This window comes from Talpa occidentalis, unplaced genomic scaffold (assembly GCF_014898055.3).
Source record: "Talpa occidentalis isolate TD23 unplaced genomic scaffold, MPIMG_talOcc4v2.1 talOcc4.7, whole genome shotgun sequence".
In the NCBI taxonomy this organism is placed as follows: Eukaryota; Metazoa; Chordata; class Mammalia; order Eulipotyphla; family Talpidae; genus Talpa; species Talpa occidentalis.
This window is the reverse complement of record NW_023605083.1, coordinates 107313212-107334653: the sequence shown is the minus strand read 5'-3', so window position 1 is coordinate 107334653 and position 21442 is coordinate 107313212. Positions and strand designations below refer to the sequence as shown.

At 37.9% G+C, this 21442-nt stretch overlaps 1 protein-coding gene across 1 annotated transcript in view; it reads right to left on the bottom strand.

Moving 5' to 3' along the window:
- Nucleotides 1-21442, bottom strand: part of PPM1D (protein phosphatase, Mg2+/Mn2+ dependent 1D) — a 36170-nt gene that overhangs the window by 4763 nt on the left and 9965 nt on the right. Inside the window, exons 2-5 of the mRNA XM_037492597.1 lie at nt 16490-16718; nt 14495-14619; nt 7673-7863; nt 945-1187 (exon numbers count right to left, since the gene is read on the bottom strand). Of these exons, the coding sequence (XP_037348494.1) occupies nt 945-1187; nt 7673-7863; nt 14495-14619; nt 16490-16718 (788 nt within the window). The remainder of the gene's footprint in view (nt 1-944; nt 1188-7672; nt 7864-14494; nt 14620-16489; nt 16719-21442) is intronic.

Here is a 21442-nt window from a genome sequence, read left to right as displayed (position 1 = left end):
TTCTAAAAGGAAATTCTCAAAGGCCCAGGTATTTATCAAAATAATTATCAATATTATTATATAATTATCAAGGGCCTCCCCGGTGGCGCAGTGGTTGAACACTGGGCTGTGAAGCTGCCTTCAGCCTCTGCGGCGCTGGTTCGATCCCCAGCCACCGGGTGAGGGTCCCACATGGCACGACAGACCTCTCCTACCATGCCCGCTGCTCCCCTCAGCAGTGTATTTCGTCAGTCTGCCTGTTCTGCTCCCCGCTCTGGCTCTGGTGAATTCTCTCACCATCCCGTGCTTCTGACTACACCCAGTGCTTGTATGAATAAATAAATAAATCTTAAAATATATATATATAATTATCAATATTCCTAATATTAATTAGGAAGAAAAAATTGGTATGAAATGAGATAAAGAGAATTATGGTCTGTTTTTATTCATTAAAACTCATTAAATATTAACATGGATAAGGAATGATATTTCCTATCCATGTTAAAAGACAACCAGTTCTAAGGTCTGATCTTCTAAGGTCTAGCTTTAATCCTGGTCTGTGGTTCACGACCTTGTTCAAACTTTCAGTAGTATATATAAAATGGAATAATAGCTGCACTATTCACCCTTTTGGACCATGAGGCTCAAATGAAATACACACAAGAACATATTTTACAAACTTTTAAACCCTTTATGAGTCTTCATAGTACTAGAAAAGGATCAGTAAGTTCCAAGCATTAATACTGCTTCAGGGATCACATCTAATCAATCACTCTTCAGTAGGAACTATACTGATGTTGTAAAGTTAGCTCATTAACGATGAGCTACATGACAAAGACCTATCACTTTCTTAAACCTAGTTTAAATCCAAAATTCTGTTATACAAAGAATCTTAGAATTGTTTTCAAGAAGCTCTATGCAAAGAAATTGTCTATTAAAACAACTTCAATATTATAATTGTGTACCTTGATTGGTGGTGTAGAACATGGAGAAGGCGTCATCACGCAGGTTTCTTGACTGTTATAAGAAGGGCTATCAGTCAGGTTCAGATAGAGTTCATCTTCATTGGCAAAATCTCCCTGACTGTCCACTCCTGGAGAGATGCAGATTACTATGGCGCTAGTATTATCTGCTCGAAGCATGCGCTGCCTCCAACGTCCTAGAGCTCGGTTCACAAGCATTTTGGCACATGATTGTCCATGCTCACCCTGTGTTTAAAAGAATAAGAAGGAAAATACCAACTCAGATCTCGTTACCACTATATCTATATCCAATTAAAATTTTTATTTTTTAAAGATTAATTAATTTATGCATACAAGAACCAGGGTACAGGGCAGAGGTGCAGAGGTGAGAGGACTCGCCAGAGACAGAGTGGGGAGCAGAACAGGCAGACTGACTGAAATACACTGCTGAGGGGAGCAGCGAGCAAGGCAGGAGAGGTCTGCTGTGGCATGTGGGTCACCTCCATGGCCCGGGATCAAACTCATGCTGCAGTGGCTGCGGACAGCTTCACAGTCTGAGACTTATCCCCTTGTGCCACCAGGGAGGCCCACAAATTAAAAATTTTAAATTAGATGTCCAACATGACCTAAATAAAAATTTCCAAATTTTCAAAACATTACTCACAGCTCCCATAACTCTGTTAACATAGTACTATTTTCAGTTTACCTCTTACCTAAATTTTCATCTTTTTGGTAGCAAGAAACTTAGACTTCACTTAAATCTTAATTAGGAATATAATTTAGAAGCTATTTAAAATAGGAATTAAACATCAAATTATTATAGGTAAACAAATCACAGATGAGATAATTGAGCATGGCAAAAAACTCAGGGCAAAGGGCCAATTTCCTCCTAAAATAAGAGCTTCTGTAAATCAAATGCAATGACCCAAGATAAAAGTTGTCAAAGGGCAAAATTCAGAGACAAAGAAATATAAATGGCTCTTTGAAAATATAATACAGTATTTAAACTACAGAAATACCAATATATTATACTATAATATATACTAAACAATATACAATGTACAACATACCATAAAGCAACATAAAAAAACACATATATGATATATCACACATTGTCAGATATACCCCTGAAGTTTACATATTCAAATTGGATAAAGAACTGGGTTTTTTCCTATTCTTTCCTTAGGAAAACAGGGAATCATCTTTATTTAGGTTCCTTTGATCTTAGTATATTATTACATCATTTCAACATGTGAATGATGGCAAAACTGCAAATCATTCCTCTTAGCATTTTTGTTTAAAACCTAGTATTAAGCCATCCTTGAATTTCCATTATTATTATCATTTTGTAATGGTTTATTTGAAATGGTGCTTTTTATTTTTGCCTTTCTCATACCTTTTTTGGTCCATTCTATTATCAGTGTTTACCAGTGTCATAAAATAAAGGTACTAATCAAATTAAAGCTCGTGGAAATCTTTCCATCTTCTGTTTTCTGAAACTGTTTTATAACATGGGGGACCATCTATTCCTTCAGTGTTTGCTATAATTTGCTTACTGTTTGTTTTTATAATTATATCTTGATGTCCATTTAACTGATTTTACAGTTACAACTGATTATGTAGTGTTAACTACATTTTATACTTTCCTAAAGAACTAACATACTTTTATTTTTCAAATTAATTAGCATGAAGTTGGTCTACTATTGTGATTCAAAAAACCTCTATCTTTAAGTGTACCTATGTCCATTCTTAAGCTTTTTTTTAAAGATTGATTGATTGATTGATTGATTTATACAAGCACTGGGTACCGTCAGAAGCGCAGGAGGGTGAGAGGACTCACCAGAGCCAGAGCAGGGAACAGAACAGGCAGACTGACGAAATACACTGCTGAGGGTAACAAATGGGCGCAACAGGAGAGGTCTGCGCACCATGTGGGATCCTCGCCAGTGGCCAGGTTTAGAACCGGTGCTGCAGAGGCTGCAGGCTGCTTCACAGCCCAGCACTCAACCGTTGCGCCACCAGGGGAGGCCCCATTCTTAAGCTTCTTTTGGGCTTTTTTTCTTACTCTAGAGAGATCACACCTCATTTGTCTTTTTAAAGAACTACCTTGTGGGTTTTCTGAATCTATCATTAATTTACACTCTTATTATCGTCATCCTCCTAGATGTTTTATAACTTGTTGAATGGATCACTGAGCTAATTTTCTTTGCAGTGGATCATTTAATTATGTTGTTCGCTTTTTTTTTCAGTTTTTTTTTTTTTAAGATTTATTTATTTATACAAGCACTGGGTACAGTCAGAAGCACGGGACGGTGAGAGAATTCACCAGAGCCAGAGCAGGGAGCAGAACAGACTGACGAAATACACTGCTGAGAGGAGCAGTGGGCGAGGTAGGAGAGGTCTGTCGCGCCATGTGGGACCCTCACCTGGTGGCTGGGGATCGAACCGGCACTGCGGAGGCTGCGGGAAGCTTCGCAAGCCAGCGCTCAACCGCTGAGCCACCAGGGAGGCCCTCAGCAGATTTTTTTTTTAATGTGGAACACGAGTCTTTATGTCACAAAAAATAAATAAGTACTATTAATTGAAATATGATACACCATACTATCAATAAGAAAAATCATTCTTATTTCAGAGATGTTAAAGGCAAAAAAAAAAAAATGCACCTCACAACTGATGAAAGGTAGCATTAATCACCAATTCACGAATCTATGATATTCACCAGTGCATGGTTTATCATTCTCCGAACACTAGGCTCACTGAGAACTCAATGAAGGACTCCTTCAACCTTTCACTTTTTCAGCTTGCTTGTTTCCCTTTCCACCAATGCTTGACGAAATGGAAGTCTATATAAGTCATTTTCACAACCTTACTTGCAATTTTTCCTCAACTCATTGTTTCTGCTGACTGCCCCCTCCCCCTGTAATAATGTCTGTCTTCCACTACACAGTCTCACTAGGTAATCTCATAAATTGTCATAGTTTTACCTAACTCCTGTTAACACTCAAATTTGTATTCCAGGTTTCTCTCTCTCAAATATTTGTCACTGTCTAGTGAAAATATCTATCCAGATGAACCACAGGCACCTCCAAATCAACAAGCTTACAGCTAATCTAATTATCTGCCCGCTCTTCCAAATAATATGTTTCTTTTTAATAGCTACCAGTCATCAGTCAGAAATTTAGGTGTCGTCATATTCTCCCTCCTTAAAACCCCACTGTGTCGCTTCTACCTTGCATGTATTTCTTTTTTTCTTTATGTAAAAGTTGTTTCTTTCTAAGTTTTGTTGTTTTAGACAAAGCTTGCAAATTTTCTCATTGGTAATATAACAGCAGTCTCTAACAAGGATGTCTAGTAGATTCACTAATAAAAGTCAAATCAGTTTTACTGGAAATAAAAATCAACTATGAAAAGAAGTAGAAATAGTTGACTCCACTGATCAAAATTCACCCTCTATCAGGGATTCCTCAATAATCATTACTACCACCCCTTCTCTTTTCTTGTCAAATATGGTTTGCTCTGATTTAGTTAAGGAGGCTAGGTGATTTTTCTATGTCTCCTAAGAGATATCATCACATACGTTATCATCTATCCTTAATTTTACATTCCACCCTGCAATGAATAAGGCTTCTAAAATGCAGATTTAAAATATAGCTTTTCAATAACTCCCATTGCCCTAAAGACCTAACTTCCTAACAGACCATTCTCAACATGTTTATGAATCATCTCCCTTCACCTCTAAGATATCCTATGCTCCAGTCACATTACGCTACTTGTGAAACATAAATGTCATATTTGTCTCTCTTTTTTGACTGAATATTCTATTCTTTGCCTGGAAAGCTTTCCTCTCCTCCCTTGCTCTATTTTACTTGGTAAATTCAACCCTACCTTTAGATTTGCTCACATATCACTCTCTTCCATGAAATTTACTTATGCTGCCTTTCCAAGTTTCCTACTTTTGCCCCCTCAGTTCTTGTAATACTTCTAATTTTTGTTATACGGGTGCTTTCTTCAATACTCATTCTAAAAACACTTCTGTGCTTACACATAGGGTCTCCCAATCCACCACAAACTGGCTTTTGTAATCATGCAACTGAAACATTTCTCTCTCATCATTAAAAAATCTTAAATCCAATACATAAAATAATATTTATTTTAATCTTTTACATGTGATGTCACTTACCAAAAGGCAACATGCCAGCCCCAAGTTACTGTAAAGCTGTGTTTTAGATCTGCATACATACATTGTAAAAATGAGTCAAGACAATGTGTTTATGTCTTTCAACTTACAGTCAAATGGCCAACATATCCTATTTGTAATAATATGGTAAATACTCTGCAACAGCCATATTCTATATTTACCTTTGCACCCCTTGTATCTACTACCTAACAAGCCAGTGGGGTGATGAATGGAGGTAGTTTTATACAAGTACTTTTATTTTGCCTCCTTTCAACTCAAAAGATAGCTTTAGCATCCCTCCCATCTTAGAGAAAGATCATTTTGTCAAAGGACAGTTTATCCTTTTGAACTGTTGATTCTAGTTATTTCCATATGCTTTGGAAAATTTGACATTGCTGACGACTACCCTAAAATTCTCTTGTCTTCAACAACACTACATTTTTCCAATGTTCCTTACTTTGTCATTGTCAGAATAAAGAGGAAATAAATCTTTAAATAAGTCAGGAAGGAAAGAAAAGGATTTTCTCATTGTTGATTAATTCGAGGTATGCACTTGATTAAAGAAAGGAAAGGTAACAGTGACCTGGCAATTCTAATACTAGGTATACACCTAACAGAACTGAAAACATATATCCACACAAAAACTCATACATGAATGTTCACAGCAACATCATTCTCATTAGTGAAAAAGTGAAAACTCAAATATTCATCAACTGATGAATAGATGAATAAAATATGACACATCAATGAAAAATTATTTAGCCATAAAAAATAAGGTTCTGACACAAGCAAAATGAATGAACCCTGAAAATATTTGCTTAAGTGAACAAAATCAAGTATTAAAGGCAACATATTGTAAGGTTTCATTTATATGAAATATCCAAAATAGGGAAACAGAGATAGAATGATTAGCAGTTGCCAGGGGGTGGGAAGTAGCAGAAGAGAATAAATGGCTGCTAGTGGCTATGGGGTTTGCAGAGGGTGGTGATGAAAATGTTTTAAAATTACATAGTAAATGGAAAGCTGAATGGAGGTTCCTCAAACTACTAAAAGTGGAGCTACTATATGACTCAGCAATTCCACTCCTAGGAATCTAACCAAAGGACACAAAAACATTAATTCAAAAGGTTACCTGTAGCCCTATGTTCACTGAAGCACTATTTACAATAGGCAAGCTATGGAAACAACCCAACTGCCCAAAAATAGATGACTGGATCAAGAAGATGGGGTATATATACACACTGGAATATTATGCAGCAACCAAAAAAGATAAACTCATGCCATTCACAGCAACATGGATGGAGCTGGAAGGAATTATGCTCAGTGAAATAAGCCAGAAAGAAAAAGAAAAATATCGGATGGTTTCACTTACAGGAGGAATGTAGGGGAGCCATATAAGAGATCAGGAAAAAAATAATTATAATAAATTAAAAACCAAAATCAACAGGCAACTCATACATCAGAGATATTCTGCGGGGCGGGGGGGGGGAGGTGAGGGATCAAAACAGGGGAGGGGGGCCTCCCTGGTTGTGCAGCGGGTTGAGCACAGCACTGTGAAGCCATCCGCAGCCTCTGCAGCAGGGGTTCAATTCCCGCCTGGCCAGGGAGATCCCCACGTGGCGCGGCAAACCTCTCCTGTCTCACCCACTGCTCCCCTCAGCAGTGCTTTCGGTCCATTTGCCTGTTCTGCTCCCCACTCTGTCTCTGGTGAATCCTCTCACCCTCCCACGCCTCTGGCCTATACCCCAGCTATTGTATAAATCTTAAAAAAAAACAAAAACGGGAGGGAAGAGCATAAGGGACTATGATGATGGTACATGGCTGAACTGGAGGTGTAAATTTTACAGGGACTACACCTGAGAGGAAAAAGTATACACGGTACAAAAATGAAGAATGATGAAAATATATATATAAAATAATTTTTTTTAAAAATTACATAGTAAAGGTTAAACAACTTTTGAGACTGTACCAAGAATTACTGACTATATACTTTTTATTTTCTTATTTTTGTGTAGAACTGTGGTACAGGTCAGAGGTGCAGGGGTGAGAAGATTTACCAGAGACAGAGTGGGGTGCAGAACAGGCGGATTTACTGAAATACATTGCTAAGGGGACAAGACAGGAGAGGTCTGTTATGCCATATGTGGATTAGCTCCCTGGCAAGGGTTTAAACTCAGGCCATGTGGTGATAACATTGAGACTTAACACCTCAGCCACCAGGGAGGACCCTGAACTGTATACTTTAAAAGGTTAAGTCTTATGGTATATAAACTACATCTCAGTCTCTAAAAAACAGGACTGGCAAAGATTCATTGGTAAGTCAGTCAAGGATTACTCATACCAAAGCCAATAGTTGTATGTTTTGTTACCTAGTTTCATTTACTTATTTCCTATTTCATTTTCTAATGAGCTGTAAAATTTATCTTTTATCTACTTCTAGAGGCAGGCAAATGCAATACTCTATTCAAGATAAACATCCTGAATTCACATTCAATACCCCTGACAAAAGTACCAGAACAGTGTTTAAACAACAATATAAAATTAGTATTCTCACCATCAAGTATTTTTTCTCCTCTTGGTCCTGGCACATAGAGATGGCATCTTGAGGTGGAATCATGTTCCAAAGTCCATCACTCCCCAATATAATATATTTGTGCTTCTGTGGGTCAAGAGTGTGGACACTTGTATCTGGCTCAGGTGACACAACAAACTCTCCACTGAAGAAATCATAGCTCCACAAATCACCTAGAAGGCAGGCAACAGAAGAAACAGTATTAATTCCAAGATGGAAGCATTACATCAATAGATACTCTTTTCAAGAGATGCAGAAAAGCATTTGATAACACTTAAAATTTACTCATGATTTAAAAAATTTCCTAGCAAACTAGAATTAAAAGCTAAGTCTCTTAACCTGATAAAAGCCTTCTATCACCACCTCTCTTCCAATATAATGTAGGTTCTTACTAGCATAGTAAGACAATAAGAATAAATCAGGTATATGAATTGGAATTGAGAAAATAAAGCTATGAGTATTTGAAAACTAATTCTACACAAGAAGCTACAAAAAATTATTTAAATGATCAGAATAGGAATGTTTAGCATGGTTGTTAAAATAAAAACCTAGTAGGGCCTCCCTGGTGGCGCAAGGGGTTAAGTCTCAGCACACTGAAGCTATTAGCAGCCACTGCAGTGCGAATTCAATCCCTGGCCAGGGAGCTAATCCACATGGCATAGCAGACCTCTCCTGTCTCGCCCACTGCTCCCCTCAGCAGGGTATTTCAGTAGATCTCCCTGTTGTGCTCCCCACCTCTGTCCCTGGTAAATCCACTCACTCCCCTGCCCTCATACCTCTGGCCTATACCCCAGTTCTTGGATGAATAAATAAAATAAATCTTTAAAACAAAACCAAAAACCTAATATATAAAAGTCAAGTAATTCTATAAGATGTCAAGAAATAGAAAATACAAAAATTTGAACAATTTCATTTACACAGCAAACCAAATGTAAGGTATTTAGAAAACAGCTAACAAAAGAATTTAATAAAAGATGTGCAAGTTTTTTATGGAGAAAATTAACAATCAGGCCTCCCTGGTGGCGGAGGCGGTTGAGCGCAGCGCTCTTAAGCTGTCCACAGCCTCTGCAGTGCCGGCTCCATCCCCGCTGGCCTCAGAGCAACCCACATGGCGAGCAGACCTCTCCTGTCTCGCCCGCTGCTCCCCTCAGCAGTGTATTTCGTCAGTCTGCCTGTTCTGTTCCCTGCTCTGTCTCTGGTGAATCCTCTCACCCTCTCGCACATCTGGACTGTACCCTGGTTCTTGTATAAATGAAAATAAATCTTTAATAAAAATAAAAGAAAATTAATAATCAAACATTAAAAAGACGAAATGAATGGAGAAATGAACTAGATTCAGAGACAGGAAGAGTCAATATTTTAAAGATGTTAATTTTCTGAAAACAACCTATACAATTAATGCAATTCCAACCAAAATCCTAAAAGGATTTTTTTAGAATTTGACAAATGATTTTAAAATGTATAGGAAAGAGTAAAAGGTCAAGATTAACCAAAGTGTTTATGCAAAAAAGATAAGTTGGGGAGAAATTGCTCTATAAATAGTAGTCTTAGTAGCTAACTGAAAATCTTCCATTAACCTCTAAGATCAAGAAAGTACCTTGTATCAAAACTTATAGAATGCCAGTCACGTGGAAGAAAATTCTAGAAACATAAATGAGTATTTTTATGCTCTTAACCTACAATATGACTAGTGTTTAGAGATCAATAGTTCACCCTTTCAGTGAGTGAGAAAAATAAAGCTATTTTTGATTAGCTTCCTTGATTGCTCACATGCCTAAATTTGTGCCTTTAGACCTATTAACTTTTTAAATTTGTTTTTTTAAAAGGTTTATTTTGCTTATTTATGCATACAAGAGGCCAAAAGTGGAAGGGAATGAGAGGATTCACCAGAGACAGAGTGGGGAGCACAACAGGCAGATCTACTGAAATACACTGCTGAGGGGAGCAGCAGGCAAGACAGGAGAGGTTAGACCTCTTAGATGTAAATCTCAAAATGTTCAACGGAAAAGAACTTTTGGTTGACTCTAGCTATCAAAAAAAATCAATAGGTGTGGGGCAGGAGGGGAGGGATTGGGGTCAGAATGGGGGGGGTTGCAATTGTATGAGGAATATAAAAATAAAAATTATTATTTAAAAAAAATCAATAAAAGTGAAATAGAAAAAATTATAGAAACCACCTGTTTTTCTATGATACATAAGACAAAATTAATGGAACAATATCAACTTTTCTTTTGTTCCCCAAAACCGAGAAAGGAGGAGACAGAAAGAATCGAGTATTAATTTCTGCTTCTTTTACTTTGTTGTTAAATTTGTTGGAGGAAAGACCTAAAATAAAAACAAAATATTTTCAGGAAAGAGTGTAAATAGTTTTTGCCCCCCTTCAGCAGGTCTGCATTTTGCTAAACATGAGGAAGATCCTTTGTTTTTATCCTTTCCTTTTCTGAACTTCCCCTTTATAGTTCCCACCAGGAAAACCAGCCAATTCAAACATGCTTAAAGTTCAAGGAAATAATTCACGTCAATTACTCCACGCTAAAATACAAAATTCACTAATATACCAGCCTCTTGAAAGGAGCAATTCATCCGTCAGAACAGAAGAGAATACAAGCAACCACTAAAAGCTAATTATAAACCAGGTTGGCTTACAAAGACACATTTATCTCTCTATACCAGCAAAACAAAGCTCCTTGGTTGATGAAATAAAAATGAACATGGAAACAACATGAATACTAAGGTAGCAATTAAACCTTTAAGTTATGCTAAAAGCTTTCAAAAGCAGTTTTTGCCTCATTATTTAGGATTAACCACTTCAAGAACATAAATTTATATAAAGCAGAATCCCTAATATGTCTAAATTTAAAATCTAGGCAGAAAAGATTTACAATCTTTTTTTTTTTTTAATACAAGCACTGGGGTACAGACCAGAGGTGCGGGTACAGACCAGAGAATTCACCAGAGACAGAGCAGGGAGCAGATCAGGCAGAAGGACCAAAATACACTGCTGAGGGGAGCAGCGGGCATGACAGGAGAGGTCTGCCTCGCCATGTGGGAATCTCCCTGGCCGGCCTGGAATCAAACTGGCGCTGCAGTGGCTGGGGACAGCTTCATAGCGCTGGGCTCAACCCGCTGTGCCACTGGGGAGGCCAAGATTTTCAATTTTAAGATTATATGGCAACTTTGAAGGGTCAGAATTCTCATGTATACAATAACAATATCTTAATAAATTTGAAAATATTTTAAAATAAGCTATTTATTTATTTGAATAGGTAATACAGTCACATGGTACAAAAGGTGTATGTCAAAAACTCCATTCTTGGGCTTCCCAAGTGGCGCAAGGGGTTAAGCACCACACTGTAAAGCTGTTCACAGCCTCTGCAGTGCAGTTCTATCCCTGCCAGGAAGCTACCCACATGGCACAGCAGACCTCTCCTGTCTCGCCCACTGCTCCCCTCAGCAGTGTATATCAGTCAGTCTGTGGGTTCTGTTCCCCACTCTGTCTCTGGTGAATCCTTTCATCCCCTGCACTTTAAAAAAAAAAAAAAATCTCCATTCTCAGCTCTTCACTTAGAGAACAACTATTGTTCTCATGTACCTTCTAGAGAGATCTATGCACAAATGTACACTTCTGTGGTGAACTCATCCTAACATGCTTACAATTACTCTTTTGTTAACAATCCCTAATCACTAGTGTCAATATCTTGCCAGTCTCTATTTCTTTCTCATTAAAGCTCATAATTTCCAGAAGACGGGTTTTCATCTTTCCTAACTGGGATTGCACTGAACCTTCAGATCAGTTCAGAAAGAAATGTCATTTTTTTTTTTTTAAGATTTACTTATTTATGCAAGAACCGTGGTACAGGCCAGATGCAGGGAGGGTGAGAGGATTCACCAGATACAGAGCGGGGAACAGAACAGGCAGACTGACTAAATACACTGCTGGGGGAGCAGCGGGAGCGACAGGAGAGGTCTGCCTCGCCATGTGGGACCCTCGCTGGCCAGCTTGGATGGAACCGGCACTGCAGAGGCTGCGGACAGCTTCACAACGTGGCGCTCAACCGCCTGTGCCACCAGGGGAGGCCGAGGAAGAAATGTCGTTTTAACAATATTTTATCTTTCAATCCAAGAACATGGTATATTCCTTAATTAGATCTTCTTTGATTTCTTTCATCAGTGTTTTACAGTTTTCAGCATACAAATCTCAAACATAGTGTATTACAATTAAACCTGAGTATATTCATAGTTTCGGTGCAGTCATAAACAACACTTATTTAAATTTTAATTTAGAATTGTTGATTCCCAGAACATAAAGATATGCTTGACTATGTATGTTGAATATGGATCTTGTGACCTTGCTGAACTCATTTACTAATTCTAGTAGCTTTTGAAGATTCTTCGGGATTTTCTATGTAGACAACTTTGCCATTTATAGATAGAGCTGGTTTTATTTATTTGCTGCACCATGTGAGATTATGTTCTCTGCTTGCCCCTTTTGTACAAAGGAGCCAGCAGTGCCCAGGACACTCAGCGGTTCTTATCCCAGTGAAATCAGTGTAATTCCGCACCACAGCCGCCACCACCTCCCACTCCCTACTCAGTGGGTGGCTCCTCATGGAGAGCTTCCTCAAATCATTTGCCTCACCTAATCCAGTCTCAAAACTGCAACCCAAACTGCATCCCTTTGAAGCAGGCTGGTGATAGTTGTAAAACAATATAAATGTACTTAATACCACTGAACTATACATTTACAATGATTAAGATAACAAATTTTGTTAAATGTATTTCATTATAATTTAAAAGCATACACACAAATCTAGTTATGTTTCCCATGCCAAATGTGCAATATTTTACTCCCCTTATTCACATGGATCATGATCAGAGTTCCTTATACTCACCACACTTCCTCCAATCACAGAGGTATTCGCAAATACAGTTCCTATGCCTAAAACACACTCCCTTCCTCTCAACTAGTAATTCTTCAGGCCTCAGCTTAAACCTCACTTTTTTGTCTTTTCCAGTGAGGTGAAACACCCCATTTTAACTTCTCTTTAGCACATATAGAGGAACTTAAGAGTTGCAATTTTTTAGTTCTTATTGTGAATGCCTTTGACCCCATCCTAAACTGTAAGTTTCCATTAGGGCCATGTGCTTGGTCCATTGTGCATTCAATAAAAATCTGTTGAATGAATAAATAATTTCCAAGACTCATGTGCAATTCCTCAGCCAGCCACCAGAAGGCACCTTTGCTCAATAATACAAGCGTTTGTGCTTTGAAACATTAAGTAAAGATGAATGAAGATATTCAAGCAGGGGTTAAGTTACTTCCAGTCTAAACTACTCTAGGGGTATTTCTGAACGGAGTAGGAAATGTCTAAAACAGAAAAACCAATTAGTTTTCTTGCTCTTTTGATAGCCCTTCGCCTGTTTTTTCTCTTCTGTACAATCATACAAGGCTTTCAAAACTTAAATACCCGGCACAGATATTTTATATATTCAAAACAACTTGAATCCTTTACTAAATTGAAGGTTCACTTTACTGTTGAACTGCAGCAAAAGACCTTGCCCTCAATCCAGTGAGTTGAATTTCCCATTATAAAATTCCTCTACTATTTTTTAGTAATATTAATTCTGTGCTCCTTAAAAGCTCATTAATGTTGCCATGGTACGAGTAGTCAATCTGAAATTTACCATCTACTTGAAATGTAAACAACAGCTATCATCTCCAACCTCCTACGCCTCTTTCCCTTTTGCTTGCTAACAACTAGAGAATAAATTGTACCATATGCTTATATATATGAATGACCTAGGTAGTTTACCTGTCTAGTTCTGCAAAAATCTATAAAATATGTAAAATCTGGGCTTCCTTGGTGGTGCAAGGGGTTAAGCACCACACTATGAAGCAATCTACAGCCTCTGCCTGTTCTGTTCCCCACTCTGTCTCTGGTGAATCCTTTCACCCGCCCACACCTCTGGCCTGTGCCCCAGCTCGTGTATGCATAAATAAATAAATCTTTAAAAAAAAAAAAAAAAGAATAGGGCCTCCCCTGGTGGCGCAGCGGTTGAGCACTGGGCTGTGAAGCTGCCTGCAGCCTCTGCAGTGTCGGTTCGATCCCCGGCCGCCTGCAAGGGTCCCACATGATACACAGACCTCTCCTGCTGCCTGCTGCTCCCCTCAGCAGTGTACTTCAGTCCTTCCGCCTGTTCTGCTCCCTGCTCTGGCTCTGGTGAATTCTCTCACCCTCCCACACTTCTGACTGTATCCAATGCTTGTATAAATAAATAAATAAATCTTTAAAAAAAATAGATGGAATTAGCAAAAACACTGAATTTGACTCATAATCAAAGAGCAACTAGCACAAAATCCATATTTTAATCTTCCACTCAATTAGGTTTTTTTTTTAAGATTTATTTTATTTATTTATGCATACAAAAGCTGGGGTATAGGCCAGAGGTGGGGGGTGGAGGGTGAGAGTATTCACCAGAGACAGAGTGGGGAGCAAAACAGGCAGATCTACTGAAATACACTGCTGAGGGGAGCAGCAGGTGAGACAGAAGAGATCTGCTGCACCATGTGGGTCAGTTCCCTGGCTGGGGATCATACTCATATGGATAGCTTAATAGTGCTGAGACGTAAACCCTTGCGCCACCAGGGAGGCCCTCAATTAGGTTTTAAAGTATTTCATATATCATCAGATTTCTACCCCCATGATATGCCAAGTAAGGGTTCAATTCTCACTCCCCTCTTTTATTTTACCATCATATTGTAGAAAATCTAATATGATTTCACCAAATCTTAGTCATACTTACCAAGCGCTCTTGCTACTGCCAGAAAAGGAATCTGATCAATAACTGTGCTTCTTCTAACAGGTCCATTGTGAGTGAGCCGAGGCCGTTTCCAAACTACACGATTTACCCCAGATTTGTTCATCACACTAAAAAAGAGTTCACATAGATACTCTAAATTATTAAAATAACACCATCCAAGGTAGCTTGATGGGTCAAATAACTAATAAAACAAGATTACATTATCAAATAATAACTATATATTTGTTTCAGATACAAACTTTCTATTCAAAAAAGAAAAATAAAATAGAAAATAATAAGATGAGAATTTAGAGGCTACTAAAGTGGGCTAGACAGAAGGGAATGGGAAGTAATAAAAAAAAAAACCAAACATGTAAACATGTCAAAGAAGTAAGATGCTCCTCTTATTGTGTTCCCTGCTGTTGTCCTGTATGATTAAAAGGCATACACAAAGAAACAGCCTGATACACAGAAAGCTGACTGAGCAGGAACAGAAGGCTGGAAAAACAGAGCAATGGACAGTTGCCTAGGGTGAGACAGAGGGAGATGAGGAAATAACTTAAATAAAACAGTTCAATTTGTACAAAAAGACATCTGCTCACAAATGGCAAAGAGCATCTGCCCAAAGGTCCAGATGGTATTTTAAGTGATAAGACAAAAAACATAAATTCTAAAAAAATGATTAAAATAAAACGTAATTTAAAAATTCATATAGAAAATAAAGAATTCAGATAGAAAAATAATTTTAAAAATTAATGAGAATAAAGTGTCACTTAAAAAAATGTATGATACTGATACATGAACAGACAATATGAAAAATATAAAGTGCAGAAAGACTCAAATACAAAAAAGAATTCAGTTTGAAACTGCAGCGTTCACTTTTACATGACTATCAGCAATGATCCCATATAAATCCCACACTCATAGGATCAAACAGACTGTAGCATAAAACCAGGCTCATCAAACTTTGCAAGATACAGGACAGAAAACACAGTATGAGGTCATGACAGTTTCTGTCATGCTGTTCTCCAGTCATGATCCTAATAGTGACGCAGGAATGATTTTCTAGCCCCAACCCCAAACTCCAAGTGACATCTCAGATAAGCTTCACATGCCACAGTAATCAGTATCTTGTAATAGCCCACAACACTCTGCACATGTCAAAGTGCATGTACAAAGGGCAGCTGAGGTCCCAAAAGAAATTTATACCCTATTTCAAAAATCTACCCTATGCCGACAAAGTGGAATTAAAGGGTCATTCTACAATAAGCAATGTTGCCTTATAAGTTCATCGACATTCCATATTTATCTTAACCAGAGAAAGTACTAGGAGGTAAACTCAGGGTCACCTTTCTATTAAAATCCTTCAGTAAAATCCTTAGTTAGAATGATTGTTTAGAAAACACCAGATCCTTCTTGCCTCAAATTTTAAAGTACTGGGATAATTTTTAAATTTTCTCATTATTCATTTCTGTTTTTAACATAATCTTAAATTTTAGTTTTTATAATGAAAATGTTACGCTGAAATCAATTTTGGCTCATAATTTGCAAACTCTACACATTAAGACGCTAAATTGCAAGAGAAAAAAAAGAAGATTTGCAGTGCATTATGACTCAGAAAACAAGGTGAAAAAACCTAAAAGATAATTCTAACAAAATTCTATCCCAAAGCCAGTTTCATACTGTTCTACTCTGGAATTCTAAGGGCTGCTCTGTCCAGATTCTGAAAACCATAATGACCAGTATTTACATTAAAGGCTTTCAATAAATCCTTATATGTTTTGTAACCTGAGTTCTACGAAAATATTATATCCCTTTGGCATCTTCATCAGAAATAAAATAATTCAAAATAATGAGATAAATATGAAGTTCACGGTACTTTATCAGGCAAATTAAAAGCCTGTAATACTGAGAAAGCAATTTCATTGCAAGAAATAGGTCAATCTGATTAGTAAAAAGACAACCATAAAAGGAAAGACAAAACAGTACAATTATTACCTCCCACCAAGTCCTTCAATTCGTTGTCTTTCCTTGGGAAGTTCTGGCTTATGGTCCTGTGTCACCTCCACAGCTCTGACAAAATCATCCTTCGGATCATCCTGAATTCCAAGAACTACCCCCGAATCACCCACATGAGCTACATACATCTTCATGCCCCGTATGATGACCACACTGGCAGTTGTCCCTGATGTGCTGGGAAGACCTGTCATGGTCTTTGGCCACTCTGCTGTAATAAGAAATAAAATATTTTACTCTTCCAGCAATAAACATTAATACTACAGCAGAATAAAAATGCTACATGTGCTGAATTAGCATGTTGAAATTCCACTTAGCATAGGGAAAAAAGCTAAGAAAAATAAAACTATTCAAGGATTAACATGTTCAATATACCAATAAATTAATTTTATAGTACAATTATATTGCAACTACCTAATTCTACAAGGATACTATTACAGGATATATTCCCTGTTCTACCTAAATCTTAGTTTTAACTTTTTTTTCCCAGTTTTATGGTTTTATTAACATGATACACACGCAGGAGCAGGCACTGGGTTGGTGACTAGAAGGCAGCTGTGCTGTGCTTTTCCCAACAGCCCCGCAGCTCAGGGGAAGGGACGTGAGCAATCTCAGCACCGTGAGACTCGCTGCTATCCCAGCCCTTTGAGCTCCTTGAAGCTGTGCACCAGGAACTTCCCAAAGCCGCGAGGCAGCATGTGCTTTATTTCCTGTTGCTCACACAACCACCAACGCTGGGCCTCAAGATCCGGCCCATGAACCTCCTGCACGCCCTGTTATTGATGCGTCTGGGTTTCTGCCAGTTACGCTTGATTTTGACATATGGTCTGCCTGGTGCCGGATGGACGTGTTGGTTCTCTGTGGATGATATTGGGCTTCCTCCAGAGCCTGCGGACAGTCATGACACTTAATGGGAGGTTAGGGGTGGATGGTGTATGCAAAGGCTGATGGCACTTCACCTCTAACAACATTTCGAGGCAAGGATGTGTTAAGAGTTAGGATATTGGGGGACCCCCTGGTGGCACAATGAGTTAAGACGCAACCTATGAAGCTGTCTGCAGCCTCTGCAGTATGAGTTGGATCCCCCACCCCCCCAACCCCCCACCCCTGCCCCTGCCCAGCCAGGGAGCAACTCACATGGCCTAGCAGACCTCTCCTGACTCACCCGCTGCTCCCCTCAGCAGTGTACTTTGATCAATCTGCCTGTTCTGTTCCCCACTCTGTCTCTGGTGAACCGTCTCACCCCCCAGACCTCTGGCCTGTACCAGCTCTTGTATGCATAAATAAATAAATCTTAAAAAAAAAAAAAAGGTTCTGATATCATACAGTCAGTAGATTAGCATCTCTTTATTATATCTCTTTGAAAAGATTTTCATAAAGTCACTTTGTTTTTTGAATATTTATAACCTAATAAATCACATTTACCGAGTATTTACTGTATACCAGGTTCTGTGCTAAAAGCTTTGTATTATCTCAAATAATATTTGCAACAAGTCTGTGAAACAGGTAAGATTAATCCCATTATTTTCATTTTGCAGATGAAAAAATCAATAGTTGGAATGGTTAAGAAACTTACTCAAGATAACTCAAATATTAAGTGGCAGAGATCCCATAAATTTAACTCTAAAACCTATATTCAACAAGCTATACCTTGTAGTTCAAGATAGCAGACTGAATCCAAATACTGACATATTCTTCCTACCAAAATCCCACTGAAAGGTCAGAATTTAAATATTTTTACTAGTCCATAGCAGTCATGAAACACAGAGAACGGGGGCATGAGCAAATCTCAGGAACTCCTGAAATTTTAAACAAACAGAATTATATTGAGGAAAAAAATCAAAATGCAAAACTTAAAATCCAATACAATCAAAAACCATAGTGAGTAAAAAAGGCAGTAACTAAGCTATCCCTATTAACAGAGTCCTAGAAAAGCTCAAACTCAGGCAGTCACAAAGGCTAGCAGAAGAGAGGGTAGAAGCTTGGAAGATTAATTCAAAATTCAATGGGGTAGGTCAGTGTCTGAATTTTCCACAGGTACGGTTAAACTGCTTAGTTCCTAAACCGCCACTAAAAATACTACCCCTCTCTATGGGAAATAAGGCATCTGTTAGTAAGAACATGAGAAGCAACAGAGCCTAAAAAAGCTGGATGGAGGACTCCCTGGTGGTGCAAGGGCTTGAGATGCAACCTATGAGGTTGTCAGCAGCCACTGCAGCATGAGTTCAATCCCCGGCCAGTCGGGGAGCTACCCACATGGCACAGCAGACCTCCCCTGACTCACCCACTGTTCCCCTCAGCAGTGTATTTCAGTAGATCTGCCTGTTCTGTTCCCCATTCTGTCTCTGGTGAATCCTCTCACCCCCCCCACACCTCTGGTCTCTACCCCAGTTCTTATATACATAAATAAATCTTAAAAAAAAAAAAAAAGTTGGATGGGATACCACACAACTTTCATAGCCACAAGAGTTCTCTAACATATTCAAGCTAACTAATTCTCTTCCTTTTCAATGTTAGGTGTGCTGAAAAAACATCTCTCAAATCATGCTCACCTTCCCTTCTCAACCCACAAATGGAAACCATCCTATAGAATGTCTTGTCACTCACAGCAGAGGGCTGCTTGCAGTCTATGAAATAATGACTTTCACAAATGCTCAGAGAAACCAGAACAGCTACCAACATTAATAAAGTTTGAAATTTATTCACACACAACATGTAGAATCACCCGCAACCATACCAGAGTTAAAGTTAAGTGTTCAATAAATGTTAAATTTGTTCTGATCATTGTTTAAGAAAAGTAAGTCTGGAAAGTACCAAAAGGAGTATGTATGCAAAGAAAATATTGTTCCCCCAAAAAAATTTATAGAAAAGTCAAAAAAAGCTTTCAATAGATCATTGGCATTGATAAAGTTCAGAAGGTTACTGAAAGCAAATATTGTTACATAAAATGAGTATTATTTATGTAAACGAGCAACAAAAATTACAAAATATAATTTTTTATAAAGATATCATTTTCTATAGCTGTAAAAAGTATGTCTGAAAACAGTGCTAACAAATCTCTAACAATATTTTATGGAAAAATTATAAACTAATGAATTAATATAATAGAACAGAAAAATTGACACAGAAAAAGCCCATGCGTATTTAGACACTTGACAAATAAATAGACAAAGGAGAAATTTCATCTAAATGGAATAAGGCAATATAGAAAAAGAAAAGAACTTTGGGTCGCCGATATCAAACATGAAAATTAATTCTAGGCCTCTGAGAGACCTACCATAAAAAGTAAAACTAAAAGGCTTAGAAAATATGTAACAGTACAGTCATGATCTCAGGTAGGAAAAGATTTCCTAAAGACAAAAACAATGGATCAGTCACATAAAGAGAATGATTACAAAGTTTTACTAACATCAAAACTATTCATCAGAAGATACCTGCAAGAGTAAAAAAGACAACTCACAAAATGAAAAAAAGATATATTTGCAATATATATACATGCCAAAATAATGGTATCCAGGATATATAAAATGCTTCTACAAATGAAATCAATTAGACCACCAAATAGAAAAAATGGACCAAAAGCTTAAACAGGTCTTTCCAAACTGTCAAAAAACAGCAAAGGTATTAAACTCCTTTAATCCTCAAGGAAATGCAAATTAAAAACCACTACATAATTATCAGATTGCATATATTAGAGTCTGACAATGTTGAGTGTTGTTAACAATCTGTAGCAACATGCCTATCTACTACTACTGGTGAGAGTATAAACTGGTACAACCACTTTAGAAAAAACTAGTCTTCATCATCTAGTTATTTTCTACTGAAGATGAAGATATACATACTCTGACTCCACTGCACCTAGGTGTAAAACATAAATTAAATCATAGAATACCCATGAATGCTTATAAAAGCACTCTTCATATGGGCTACACACAAGCAACAACCCAAGTATCCTGCAACATGACGACCGATTACACTACATTTAATGTGTAAGAACCTCACAAGAAGCCTGAGATACATAAAGCATGATTTTCTTCAAAAATAAGCTATAAGGTTTGCACGTAAGTGGTATAACTCTCAACCAAAAGTCAATCACTATAGAACTTTATCACAAAATTCAAGATACTGGTTAAGATAGAAATACGAGATGCAATACTCTCTTAACCATATGGTGTTCACTTTGTAATTTTTCATTAAAGGGCATATTTATGTTCTTCATCACTTTCCATATGTATGCTATGTTATATATCACAATTTTTTTTTAAGTTTTAAAGAAAAAACATGAAAAGAAACCATCAATTTTGCAGGCATAGATCACAGTATTCAGCTCCCAAATCCATTCAGATCTGCCATTTAGCTACAGATGTCATTCCTAGAAGCAAAGCCTGGAGAGTATGTTTTATAATTCTCTAGCACTTCCAATTATTTTGTGGGTTAACTACAATTCTTGTTAAAACATTTTCATTTTAAACAAACCAGAATTGTTTTCTGAAACCAAGAAACTAAAAAAAAATTATCACAATTAATGCAAATAAGGCAAACATCCAAAAAGAAGGGTCCTTTAAGCACATTCAAAAATCAAAATTTAGGGCCTCCCCGGTGGCGCAGCGGTTGAGCGCTGGGTTACGAAGCTGCCCGCGGCCTCTGCGGCGCCGGTTCGATCCCCGGCTGCTCCCCGGCCACCGGAGGAGGGTCCCACATGGCGCGTAGACCTCTCCTGCCGCCCTCTGCTCCCCTCAGCAGTGTACTTCTGCCTGCTCTGCTCCCCGCTCTGGCTCTGGTGAATTCTCTCACCCTCCTGCGCTTCTGACTGTACCCAGTGCTTGCATAAATAAATAAATGTTTAAAAAAAAAAAAAATCAAAATTTACCTACAGTATACAAGTAAACTCTTTGCAAAAATACCTAAAGCTAAATAAAAAGAAAAACTCAAAAT